Source organism: Gigantopelta aegis, chromosome 3 (assembly GCF_016097555.1).
Source record: "Gigantopelta aegis isolate Gae_Host chromosome 3, Gae_host_genome, whole genome shotgun sequence".
In the NCBI taxonomy this organism is placed as follows: Eukaryota; Metazoa; Mollusca; class Gastropoda; order Neomphalida; family Peltospiridae; genus Gigantopelta; species Gigantopelta aegis.
The window spans coordinates 96698797-96713848 of NC_054701.1; the positions used below are offsets into that span (position 1 = coordinate 96698797).

Here is a 15052-nt window from a genome sequence, read left to right on the forward strand (position 1 = left end):
CAATGTTCATGTCAGGGAAAACTGTTACTCAAATTCAAGATAAACTACAGCAAGATCTGAATAGAGTAGAAAAATGGTGTTCCTATAATAAAATGTTCATAAACACAAAAAAGACCAAATATATGACTATAGGAACAAGACAAAAAGTTACAATCCAAAATGATATTTCTCTTATAATAAATTCAGAATGTCTGCAACACACTGAATGCGAAAAACTTTTAGGAATTAAAGTTGATAATAATTTAAAATGGACAAATCAGGTTAAACATGTGTGTTCCCTGATCTCTAAACGTCTGTATCTGTTATCAAAAATCATTAGGTATTTAAATTTAGATGCAAGAAAACTTTTCTACAATGGGTATATTTTACCACTCATCGATTACTGCTGTGTAATTTGGGGAAACTGTAATCAGGATGGATTAGAACATTTACTAAAACTGCAAAAGAGAGCTGCAAGGATGATATTAGATGTAGATCCTATTACTCCATCTGCCCCACTATTTAAACAGTTAAAATGGATGACAATGGAAACACGAATCCACTATCACAAATGTTTACAAATTTATAAATGTCTATACAGTGAAGCCTCAAACTATCTTTCAAACTTATTAATATATGTTGGAGAAAACAATCCCTACAACCTTCGAAATGTAGAGGATAGAAATCTATTAATTCCAAAACCTAAAATGTCTTTATTTAAACATGCTTTCAGTTACTCTGGACCAGTACTTTGGAATAAATTGCCTAAAGCTATCCGATCATCGCCAAATACTGCTGTTTTTAAATATAGACTCAAGAAATATTTTCTAAAATAATATCATTTGTACATATGTTTATTGCCATATATGTATTTTCTATTTGTTCATAAATGTATGCATTGTAATTCTGTATTGTTTGTACCTGAGGGCCTCAGGGAAGATTAGCTTTTGCTAACTGTGTTACCCTCACTAAATAAAGAATTTATTATTATTATTATTATTATTATTATTATTATTATCAGATAATTTCATGCTGCTTATTTAATTACGGAAGATATTGGAAATGTGAACTTTGGATGCACGTACACTACTTTCCAAAGAGAGTGAATCGTTATGTTTGGGTGTATGTTGTAAAATCGAAGAAGTTCATTTGTATCCCTCAGGTGAGACCGGTGGCTTTCATTTTCCCATTCAATAAGGGTTCTGTATACCCTGGCTCTCCATCGCTCCTTGTCTACAAATGTACCATTTTGGACATAGCAATATATAACATCAGTAATATTGTATTTGTATGATACATTAAAGATATCTGATATAAAGTTTTTTGTTCCATTTCTTACACCTACTAGATACTGTCCTAATTTCCAGAGACATATTTGTTTAGAAACGCATGTTGTGTCTTGTCGACATAAACATCCAAGAAATAACCATTTACATTTATTAATATAGGATTCCAGGAACCAGAGACCAAGTGTTGCTGTTGCTGTCGCGGTAGGAGAACGTTTGTCAAGTCCTTGCGCTCTCCTAACAAACTGTCTTTGAGACCTTTCTATCTTAGTAATATTGTTTTAACATAGATCGTAAAGTAGTTCACACCCGTAAAATGCTGATGGAGGTATAACCCTTTTCCACATATTTGCACTTGTGATTGGATTCCATGCCGTTTATATGGAGTCCTATTGTGTACAGTGAATTTACTATCTTAGTGGCTTTTTCACATGATCTAATAACTCTATTTTGACAGGAGTTGTGACTTGTAAATAGAATGCCGGCATATATTGTTTCTTCCACTTAAGATATTATAGATTCACCAAGATCGATAGAAGCGTTTTTCACATTGGTTTCTTTTTCTCTTATTTGTAAATGCGATTGTACAACTTTTACTAGGATTGTATTTTAAGCGCCACTTGTTAGCATAAATGTAAATAGTGTTGATCATTGCTTGCATACCCTTGGTCATAGTACTCAAAATAGTAGTATCATCAGCAAGTAACAACCCGGGTATGTTTATTTGTTCCATTTTAATACCGTACCCAGTCATTCTAAGATTGTTAATTAAAACACCGGCCTCGGTGGCATCGTGGCAGGCCATCGGTCTACAGGCTGGTAGGTACTGGGTTCGGATCCCAGTCGAGGCATGGGATTTTTAATCGAGATACCGACTCCAAACCCTGAGTGAGTGCTCCGCAAGGCTCAATGGGTAGGTGTAAACCACTTGCATCGACCAGTGATCCATAACTGGTTCAACAAAGGCCATGGTTTGTGCTATCCTGCCTGTGGGAAGCGCAAATAAAAGATCCCTTGCTGCCTGTCGTAAAAAGAGTAGCCTATGTGGCGACAGCGGGTTTCCTCTAAAAACAGTGTCAGAATGACCATATGTTTGACGTCCAATAGCCGATGATAAGATAAAAAATCAATGTGCTCTAGCAGCGTCGTTAAATAAAACAAACTTTACTTTTTTTTGTTAATTAAATCATTAATAAACACGAGGAACAGCCAGGCAGACATCACTCTACCCTGACCAACGCCGCGTGTAATTTTATACATATCCGAAACACATCCTTGAAAAGTAACGTAAGCGTAAGCCGTGGTGTAAGAGTGTTTTATGACACGCCAGCATTTTGATCTTACACCCAGCTCATGTAGTTTGTATAGCAAACCATCTTGCCACACACAATCAAAAGTCTTTTCATTATCAAGAAAAGTGGCGTAAAGAACCAACTGGCATTCACAGAAATGGTTTATACACTCTTGAAGAGTCCATGCAGCTAGTCGAGCTCCATTATTTTTACGAAACCCAAACTGTAGTGGATCAGGAAAGTTTAATCCAGAAGTTTCAATCCAATTTTGTATTCTATTTAATATTAAAAAAAAATTGGCTTCTGTTGTGTTATATATGAGTTTATCTATTCTAGAAGATCGTCGAACAGTTTTATAGAAGTATCCAATATCAACATTGGAGCTATTTTCAATGTCCTTATATATATATTGTTTATATTTAAAATCAGAGAAAAAACGTTCGTTTCGCATCTTTATATCTACGATACGAATCTGACTGGGTATCGCGAGGCTTTCCGTCATATGTCCATTCACAACGTCTTTGTCTCATGCGGTGGTGATCAACATCCAAACCATCGCTCTTCCAGAACGGTCTTAAGAATGGTCTGAATACGCCTTGTGGAATATATCTATAAGATGCATTGAGTAGGCCGTGTACAATTCTTGAGTTGTACTCTTCTATTATTTGTTCATTGGACACATTGTTATAGTTTTTGTAATGTCTAAAATTTAATAGTTTGTCAACTTCCATTTTATACATTTTTAACTCATCTGAGTTGGCTCTAGACCATTTTAGTTTAATGCCACCCGAATTCATGTTTGATATATTTTCTGAACATTTAATTATTGAAATATCATTATGTAATGAGTAGTGATCTGAAATTTCATATGGAATAAGATGGTTAACAGTATGCTTGAGTATATATCCTCTCATATACTCGGGGATACATATATAGTCAGTAGTACTTCTGTTAATGTTGTCTTTGGATCTAAAGGTTCATTTCGCTTGTTCAGGTGAAATACAGGATGTTGACACTAGGTGTCTTTGTATGAATATTTTTTCTGTTAAGATTTTAGCTCTATAACATTTCTTGATTTCAGGTCTGTGAATATCGGCATTTAAGTCACCTGCTATCATACATATTCCGTCAGCGGAGTATTTGTCAAAAATTTCACACACATTTTCAATAGTTTCTAAGTATTGATTGTTCGTGCTATTTGTTGAAGGAAGACGCGTTCCTATCAGGTATACATTTTCATATGCCGGTTTGGTTAATTTAATCAAGATAATATTTTCGTAATCACATTCGATGTTTTTAACCTGAAAGTTTGTCGTTTTGAGATACATAATGGCTATAGTTTATGCTTCGTCAGAAAGTGATAAAATTTAATTATTTGGCAGATAATTGATGTGGTTTTTTACTGGATGTCACATGTTATTGTTTTCAATAGGTGCCGGCATTGACAACTTATAACCTATGGTGCGAAATTGTCCGTCTGTTACCTTAATTAAATTATTTTGCCGTCTACTTTCAATCTTGCTGATTCAACTATTTATAATACAGATGGAAGTATGATGTATGTAGGTTTTTTTCTGTTTACATTTGCTACTCTGCCAATTACTTCCAAATTCTACTGAAATCACTGCATGTTGTTGAATATTCTCCGTACCTGACTCTTGTGATGTCTGTATTCTCTATGTTGTAGGATATTCTCTGTACTTGACTCTTGTGACGTCTGTATTCTCTATACATGTAGGTTATTCTCCGTACCTGCATCTTGTGACTTCTGTATTCTCTATGTTGTTGGATATTCTCCATACCTGACTCTTGTGACATCTGTATTCTCTATGTTGTAGGATATTCTCCATACCTGACTCTTGTGATGTTTGTATTCTCTATGTTGTTGGATATTCTCTGTACTTGACTCTTGTAATGTCTGTTTTCTCTATACATGTAGGTTATTCTCCGTACCTGACTTAATTGTGACATCTGTATTCTCTATACATGTAGGTTATTCTCCATACCTGACTCTTGTGACATTTGTATTCTCTCTGTTATTGGATATTCTCCATACCCGACTCTTGTGACGTCTGTATTCTCTATGTTGTAGAATATTCTCTGTACTTGACTCTTGTGACGTCTGTATTCTCTATGTTGTAGGATATTCTCTGTACTTGATTCTTGTGACGTCTGTATTCTCTATGTTGTTGGATATTCTCTGTACTTGACTCTTGTAATGTCTGTATTCTCTATACATGTAGGTTATTCTCCGTACCTGACTTAATTGTGACGTCTGTATTCTCTATACATGTAGGTTATTCTCCATACCTGACGCTTGTGACGTTTGTATTCTCTATGTTATTGGATATTCTCCATACCTGACTCTTGTGACGTCTGTATTCTCTATGTTGTAGGATATTCTCTGTACTTGACTCTTGTGACGTCTGTATTCTCTATGTTGTAGGATATTCTCTGTACTTGATTCTTGTGACGTCTGTATTCTCTATGTTGTTGGATATTCTCCGTACCTGACTTGTGATGTCTGTATTCTCTATGTTGTAGGATATTCTCTGTACTTGACTCTTGTGACGTCTGTATTCTCTATGTTGTTGGATATTCTCATTACCTGACTCTTGTGATGTCTGTATTCTCTATGTTGTAGGATATTCTCTGTACCTGACTCTTGTGATGTCTGTATTCTCTATGTTGTTGGATATTCTCTGTACTTGACTCTTGTGACGTCTGTATTCTCTATTTTGTTGGATATTCTCTGTACTTGACTCTTGTGACGTCTGTATTCTCTATGTTGTTGGATATTCTCTGTACCTGACTCTTGTGACGTCTGTATTCTCTATGTTGTTGGATATTCTCTGTACCTGACTCTTGTGACGTCTGTATTTTCTATGTTGTTGGATATTCTCAGTACCTGACTCTTGTGACGTCTGTATTCTCTATGTTGTTGGATATTCTCAGTACCTGACTCTTGTGACGTCTGTATTCTCTATGTTGTTGGATATTCTCAGTACCTGACTCTTGTGACGTCTGTATTTTCTATGTTGTTGGATATTCTCAGTACCTGACTCTTGTGACGTCTGTATTCTTTATACATGTTGTTGGATATACTCCATACTTGACTCTTATGATGTGTGTATTCTCTGTGTTGTAGGATATTTTCCATAATTGACTCTGTGACATCTGTGATTGGCCGACTTGTTTAAGCTGACAGTGTTGAGCATGGAGGAAGCGGGCCCGTCTGGAAGTAGATCAGCTGTGAAGGAAGCTGGTGGAGCAAAGCCGTTCTTGAAGAGAGATGCCATCAACTCACTGGTGGTTGACAGCGACTACTCTGATGATGATGATGACATCAGCATTCATCTGAAGTCGGACATCATTAAGAGATATGAAGTCGGGAGGCTCCTCGATCTGCCTGACAAGGTGAAATGATCCACCAACTGGTTTTTATATCAATACATATCTATATTATATTATATTATATCCTCATCTCATATTCCACTTTCCACATTGTGTTGTTTATACAGTCTACATTCACACCTTCTGTTTTCAGTTTACAGAGCCCTGTGTTTTTCCTTTAGGGTGCAGAGCAGGAAAAAATTTGTTATAACCAACTCAAGATTGTTACTTGCCATCAGCATATCAAGTATTAATATGAATAAATACATACATGTACATGATTGACTTTGAATTGGTTTCACATGCTCATATACCACTAAGGTTTTGAGCATTAAGTACATGATAGAAGGAATTTTAAGCATCAACCTTTTAATTTTATTGAAGATTAAGTCACCAGCAGTGAAGAAAATGTTCAATGTTTAATATATAGTGTATCATTAAACAAACAAATTGAGGGATGTGGATAGAGAAAATATCACCTATTCATTTGAAAACACTTAGTCCATAAGCCACATGTTCCCTCACATGTTTAAAAGTTAAAACAAAAAGTCCAGTCAGTAATTTTGGAAAGCAATTAAAAAATAACAGTCAAAATGAAAATCTAACAAGTCAAAGTTAACATGATAAAATATATCTAGATTGAAACATGTTTTTCTGTTTTGCAACTTATAAAACACTGTATTCAAATAAAAAGCATTTGTTTAATAATTATAGATGTTTTTGAACAGAATTTAATTAGAATATTGATTTTCTTACAATTGTCCACAAACATTTAAATAAAATGCAAGTTTTTATAGCAAAACTCAGAATATAGTGTGTAAAATGGTTTACATAATTTCTGACGCCTGATGTCATGATAAAAATTAAAGGTTTTACAGCCCGCTAACAAATATATGCAGTAATAAATAGAATAACAAACATGGTATCGTTATTATGAAATTTATGTCTCTCTGGAAATAATTTTCATTTGTCATGCACTAAGGATCATGACAACTGAAAATTATTTCATAACGGATGAGATCTCACCCTTTCAATTGCCAAATTAGCGGCAGCCAATTTAGCAGTGGTTGCAACAATTACTGTATATTGCCGTGTATTAGCCGACTTTTGAAGTCTAGAAATACTTTCCAAAAGAAGAGAGTCTGCTTATACACGGAGGCAACAAATTGGTGCAAAAAATTCTGATACAAAACATTCTTGATCCTGACTTATAAATTTTGTTCACACCCTTAAAGCCTTTCACAGCTTATGTAACAATAATTTGTGCACAGTATAAAAAACCCACCCTCTAATGCAATAGTATGTACTTTTTTATTATTCTTGAATGCATTATAAGTGATGAATAATCATAAAAAAATTACTTTATTGTCATTTCAGTGGTAAAAACATGTTCTTTTCAACCGTCCACAATCTTTGTTTTGACAGGACCAGTCTTTCATATAGCAAATTTAAGATATAAAACTTCTTTTTTTCTTCAAAAAAGTATTATATTTCTAATATTGTTTTGTTGGTAGGGTGCATTAAACTGTAAAGTAATGCCATAAATAAATTAAGCTCATTATTAACAATTACTGACTGAAAAAAGATAACATAAATTTCAGGACAGTAATTACTGCCACAATTGTCACATGACCAAACCATATGACAGTGAATAACAGTCACGGACCACAGAATCTTTTTTTTCTCTGTGTGGAGGAAAACGGATTAAACATGCCTTAATCAGTTTATTTTTCGCTATCCAGTGAATAATTTAATTACATACATATATGTGCAGTGATATGTTGTTACGACCGACAGCTTGAATTGTTTATGTTTCTGTTATGATTTATCGGCGCTTAATTATTTTTGCACGGCATGGTAGACGTTAGCATTGCAATTACAATTACCGTGTCTGTAATAATTAAAGGGGGGAAAAAAATATAATGAGAAAGGAAAACACAAGTCTATTCGTTGACAGTACATGTATTATTAAAAGCAATACAACATACAACTGGACAAAAGATGACCTTGGGTTATACACAAGGCCGATGATTTTGTACTTGATATTTAGGGTGAAACTAAGTATATACAAGGAGTTGGCTAATACACGACAATATACAGTAGTCTTTGGCTGATAAAACCTTCCTTAAATTAGCCACATTTAAATAATTTTCATGAAAATACTCTATATATGTTTTAAAATTGGCTAAACCAAAATGTTTCCAATGGGAGCCCTGACGGATATTATACTGTTTATCCACAATGTATGCAGCACCTACAAATGTACATGTATCTGGGCTGAGAGGAAATATGACTGGTGCTATGTGTTGCTTTCTGTTTCAGGAAGCGCCGGTTGAGCTAGACGATGATCTAGAGGACACCAATCTCAAAGACTCTACAACAGCTGGTATCCTGTCTGTGCCAAGCAAGTGTGCTGAGCAGGCGGAGGAGTTTGTGCGCAAGGTGTGGGATGCGGGCTGGCAGGTGGTCAACCACCACTCCCTGCCCGTCTGGCTCCGGGACAACGACTTCCTCCTCAAGGGACACCGCCCCCCCACTGGATCCTTCATGGAGTGCTTCAAGTCCATCTTCCAGATACACACAGAGACAGGAAACATATGGACTCACCTTCTAGGTAACTCAAACAAACTAGATACACACCGAGACAGAAAATATATGGACACACCTTCTAGTTAACTCATACACACTGAGACAGGAAACATGAAAGCACCTTCTAGGTAATTCAAACAAACTAGATACACCGAGACAGGAAACATATTGACACACCTTCTAGATAACTCAAACTAGATATACACTGTGACAGGAAACATGGACACACCTTCTAGGTAACTCAAACTAGATACACACTGAGACAGGAAACATATGGACACACCTTCTAGGTAACTCAAACTAGATACACACTGAGACAGGAAACATATGGACACACCTTCTAGGTAACTCAAACTAGATAACACTTAAGACAGGAAACATATGGACACACCTAGGTAACTCAAACTAGGTAACACTGAGACAGGAAACATATGGACACACCTTCTAGGTAACTCAAACAAACTAGATACACACCGAGACAGGAAACATATGGACACACCTTCTAGATAACAAACTAGATACACGCTGAGACAGGAAACATATGGACACACTTCCTAGGTAACTTTAAACAAACTAGATACACCGAGACAGGAAACATATGGACACACCTTCTAGATAACTCAAACTAGATACACACTGAGACGGGAAACATATGGACACACCTTCTAGGTAACACTGAGACAGGAAACATATGGACACACCTTCTAGGTAACTCAAACTAGATACACACTGAGACAGGAAACATATGGACACACCTTCTAGGTAACTCAAACTAGATAACACTTAAGACAGGAAACATATGGACACACCTAGGTAACTCAAACTAGGTAACACTGAGACAGGAAACATATGGACACACCTTCTAGGTAACTCAAACTAGATAACACTTAAGACAGGAAACATATGGACACACCTAGGTAACTCAAACTAGGTAACACTGAGACAGGAAACATATGGACACACCTTCTAGGTAACTCAAACTAGATAACACTTAAGACAGGAAACATATGGACACACCTAGGTAACTCAAACTAGGTAACACTGAGACAGGAAACATATGGACACACCTTCTAGGTAACTCAAACAAACTAGATACACACCGAGACAGGAAACATATGGACACACCTTCTAGATAACAAACTAGATACACGCTGAGACAGGAAACATATGGACACACCTAGGTAACTCAAACTAGGTAACACTGAGACAGGAAACATATGGACACACCTTCTAGGTAACTCAAACTAGATAACACTTAAGACAGGAAACATATGGACACACCTAGGTAACTCAAACTAGGTAACACTGAGACAGGAAACATATGGACACACCTTCTAGGTAACTCAAACTAGATAACACTTAAGACAGGAAACATATGGACACACCTAGGTAACTCAAACTAGGTAACACTGAGACAGGAAACATATGGACACACCTTCTAGGTAACTCAAACAAACTAGATACACACCGAGACAGGAAACATATGGACACACCTTCTAGATAACAAACTAGATACACGCTGAGACAGGAAACATATGGACACACTTCCTAGGTAACTTTAAACAAACTAGATACACCGAGACAGGAAACATATGGACACACCTTCTAGATAACTCAAACTAGATACACACTGAGACGGGAAACATATGGACACACTTTCTAGATAACCAGTGCATAAAATTTGGCTCACACTATTTTGTAATTCGTCTATCGGTTATGCAAAATCAATATCAACATAAACGCTGAATCGTGCAAAAGCTATAATCAGTCATCAGAAAATCTAAAAAGACGTGTTGGCTAATTTGATCACTGTCTTGGGTTTTTTTAAAAGAAAATAATAGAATGGGCCTACGTTTTCGGTGTGAGAAAGATACAATGTATCTGTTTGAAATCAGCATCGCAGTCCATACAAAGTCGTCACCGCAGTAATACAAAGTCGGCACTGTCTTTAGAGGTCTAAAAAAGTTCAGTAACATAGTTGCATGTTCTCTTTGATCAGTTTGCTATGTGCACAAAATTGTATGCTGTTCGGAAATTAAAGTGACTGTCCTGAGTTTCCTCCAGGCATGATAGCGTTTGTGGGGATTGCGGTGTACTTCATGTCTGTGTTACACTGAGATATATTTGTGTGTAATGTGTTGTATTTATATTTATCTATGATGAGTCTGTTTCTTGTTTTCTCCTCCAGGCATGATAGCGTTTGTGGGGATTGCGGTGTACTTCATGTCGCGGCCGTCCGTCGAGATCCAGTGGCAAGAGAAGGCTGTGTTCTCGGCGTTCTTCGCGGGCGCCATTCTGTGCATGGGCTTCTCCTGGGTCTTCCACACTGTGTACTGCCACTCGGAGAGAGTCGGGCGCTTCTTCAACAAGTCAGTTCCAGCCTCTCAGCCACGTCTTCTACAATTTTCTTAATATTCACTTGCCATGGGGACAGTGCATTTGAAAATTCACTGACCATGGTTAAAAAATTCACTTGTTCAATTTTAACTGTTGGATAAAATGAAAACTAGTAAATGAAAATAAATAACTTTTTTATGTACATTTTTTTATACCGAGATCATGTTTAATCTGTCAATCAATTTTCGTAACAGATTAGGCTTAATTTATGGTTTGTATAAAAAACATGCAGTTTAGAATTGTCTTGCAATTTATATTATATATATATTTTTTTATAATTTTTTTACACATTTAAAGTTTAGCAAACGTAAATGGTGACATGCAACTTTAAAAGACTGGTTACCATTCTGCATACAACACATGCACAGTATTTGAAATAAGCACTTGTCCATTTGTCCTGGCAAATTTACTCGGACAAGCATAATTTGCCATAGTTGTCATCCAGTGGACAAGTAAAATGTTTTTTTACAAAGCAGTAGAGCCACCGAAAATCTGCGACCGTGGAAATCGTGGAATCGGCCGTTGAAAATGTCAAAATCGTCCTTTTTTCGGTTACTTTTACAAAAGTTTTCAAAATCGTACTTTTGTCAATAAACAGAGACCTTTTGACTTCTTATTCATTGAAATAAGCTTGTGCTTTCTTACTTGACTGGTAACTTAAAATACACTGAACGCAATGGCGCGTAGCGCATCATAAAGTTCAGTCACTCTCGGTTTCCGATAATAACAGTATTAATCGAAATGTAACCTTAAACCATTAACCGTTATTTAGCCCATTATTGTGTATCTGTAGTAAATTAAATGTTGTTTTTATTTTTTAATACTTCCGAAATAAAACATTCTGATTCACCACAGTATCAAAGATTATTTTTTTAAATTTAAATTGTTGTTGAAACAGACTTAACCCAGACTGGCATCATTGATTGACAGATGCCAGTATGTATTACAGTATATACTGTAATACAATGCAATGTATCATTATTTATTTTTGCCGAAACTGAAATTTAACCCAGACTGGCACCAGTGATCGACAGATGCCAGTGGCAGTATGTCTATTTCTTAAACTGTAATACTATTAGGTCTAAGATGCAATTATTCAATCAAAATGTTTTCACGTGGCGGTGACATACTATAACATCATACATGTCGTTCTTCCCTCATTTTAACCTGAACCATACCAAGTAAAATGTCATGTAACAGTAAGAAACTCAGACGTTACTGCCGTCAGTCAGGCTAAGCCGTATAAAGACGACGGTTTGTATGCAGATGATGGGTTCATTGCGGAATTACCGGTTTCTTACCGCGCGGAAATTGCTATTATCACACGGAAAATCATGGAAATTGCCATTTTTCACAAACGCAGCAGATCGCGGAATCGGCCGATTTCCATCGCGGAATTTGCCTCTGTCAGACGTGGATTTTTGGTGGCTCTAAAGCAGTATATAAAAAAACAAAACAATTAAAATCAGTGGTGTCTCATCGCAAACTGTTAATAACAGTGTGATACAAATATCGTGGATTGAGAGTTAAATAAACATGGTCTTCACAGACCTTGCCTTTTAAGGTGCGATTGCGCTCGTACAGTGCACATAATTTCAATCTGGCTAGTGTAAAAAATAACACATTACACTGACCAACAGCGCACGTAAAATAATTTTGTATATTGATTGCTACTATTTAATAATACCAGAATTTTTTTTTTATGAGAACGGTAGCGTCCATGAAAGATTTTAATATATGACTGGTACACAGGTTTAATAGACATCTTCGAAGACGTACCAATCCGATCAAAACTTCTAAAGTTGCCTGTTTAATTTATTATTAATTAGAAACAATCCACTTTTGTAAGGTAATAGATCACAACATCTAATAAGGATAACTCATTTATAGGATAACTCATTTATACTATTCATGTAGTTATGACAGAAAGAGAAAAGGGATTAAATTAAATAGTGGCTTCTGTAGCCTACACAAATGATCTCGTTAAGGAAATCAGCGAAGTCTGTAAAATTGTCTCGATTAGTTCATAACTGTTAGCCTACAAAGCTTACGTGAGGTCCTGAAAATTGCAGTCGTGTAATTTTATAATTTCTTTAAAAAAAAGAAAGAAATGATAACAGGTATGTAGTAATAAGCCTACCATCTACGCAAATATTTTCGCGGCTAAAATAATTTGCAATCGAGCTTTCATTTGACATTTTCGCGACTGTGTCCCCGATAATAAAATCAAATTTACCCATATTTCATTTGCCAAACTCTTTTCAATGACGATTTCACAAAAACACTTGGACACACCATGCTGTCAGCGAGACGTCATTGTTGTATGTATGTCTGATAAGACTTGTCATGTTATCAATGGAACACACACATGCGATACAGAACATTAAAAAATGCAAATATCATAAGAAATAATATAGAATCACGTGACCTTGCGGACTTCTGACTGCTTGATTCTGATATGGGTTGGGTGTGTAGAGATAAGACTATTTATAACATACCCATTAAATCTTACTATATAAATACAGCTCTGAATACAAGAATTGAATACAACTTTCCGTATTCAACTCGACTGCCGGAACTATACCGTATTCAACGCTACTATTTATAGCACATGGTTACTGGGAATGCCCTTCGCGATATGTAAACAAAGTTTGTGCTTGGTTTGTTTTAAAACAGACGAAAACGGTGACAAATATTTACAATTTAATGAGCGCGATACCAAAACTTGAGACGGGAACACTACTAACCAACGAGCTTTTAATCCACGATAGTTAAGGTCGACGACAGTCACTTTTTGGACCCTTGTTTTGGCTTCGTTACATCGTACACAATTCTTATTCTTTTTCAATAAATAAAACATCTCCAACCGTAATTTTGTGATATGATATATTTGAAAAAAGGTGTTTTATTTCTTTCATCTTTCAAAACTTCAAATTAATATTTTGTCCAGAATTATGAAAAATAAAAAAAGTACCGACCTGTAAACAGCGTTGTCTGTTTGTTATAGGAATTTGACAGGGGTCAAGGTTAGTAGACTAGTTTTTATTTTAATGTGGCGCAGCATTGTAATAATACAGCTAATTTTGAATTTAAATGACGTCAGTATTCCAATGACGTCACTTTGCATCTCCTTACAATAACCATAAACTGGGTACATGACATTTCCTTTTTGGAAAAATTCCAATGTAAAATTGCTGTTGAAATTTTTTTTCCCTTAACATTACTAATGCACCTGGATGTCTTTGAACAAACTCTTGTGATTAAAAAAATTGCACCTTTTACGAAATATGGATTTCTAGTGAAATTACGGTAAGATATGCTATATTTATTGTGTATGAAGCCAAAACAAGGGTGTGAAAAGTGACTCGTCAACTTTAGCAACAATGCCGTCTCCTCACGTAGAAAACTTGAATGAACTGTCAACCGGATTATTCAGTGGAGCGATGATTTATGGAGGCACATTTCATATAAACTTAAACTTTTCAGCAATGAATAATTCCATGAACATCAATAAAAGAAAACACACTGATGACGACTTAGACACTGAGTGAACAATTCTTGACATTTTTCTTCGTTGATAAAACTGGCACGCTGAAGGTTTTCTGACTTATTACGAGCAAATTAAATATTATATTGTTCGTGAATTTTAGCTATTACATTGTCTTTAAAAGGCATTTCAAACTATTATTAAAATTATAGGTAACTTTTCACTTGTTCTTTCTTATTTCTGTTTATTGTTTAAATAGAACTATATTCCTATGTGTAATAATTGGTGGTTCTTCGGTCCGCGTAGTAACACAGCTGACCTAGTTGTGTAAATTTAGAAATGCCCATCATTAGCTAGCAGTGTTACAATTTCTGAATTATTATTTGGAAAAAAAATTCCAATTTAGGGTATGTAATAAATACAAAACTAGATATATGTGGTTTTCTGATTTCTGTGGAATACAGAAATCAGAAAACCACATATATGTAGTTTTGTCTAATACTATTATACCAAATCGGAAATTAGTGCGCGCGTAATTAAATTCGCAGTGCTATCAACGTGTTCACGATTTTCGCGGTATATTTTATTTGTGAACATATTTGCGTATGTGGTAGGTATTTTGTTTACGT

The 15052-nt window shown here is 35.6% G+C and overlaps 1 protein-coding gene across 1 annotated transcript in view; it reads left to right on the plus strand.

Annotated features, from left to right (window-relative positions):
• Positions 1 to 15052, plus strand: part of LOC121369420 (adiponectin receptor protein-like) — a 44786-nt gene that overhangs the window by 14278 nt on the left and 15456 nt on the right. Inside the window, exons 2-4 of the mRNA XM_041494521.1 lie at positions 5706 to 5974; positions 8273 to 8564; positions 10728 to 10908. Coding sequence (XP_041350455.1) covers positions 5774 to 5974; positions 8273 to 8564; positions 10728 to 10908 — 674 coding nt within the window. The 5' untranslated portion in view covers positions 5706 to 5773. The remainder of the gene's footprint in view (positions 1 to 5705; positions 5975 to 8272; positions 8565 to 10727; positions 10909 to 15052) is intronic.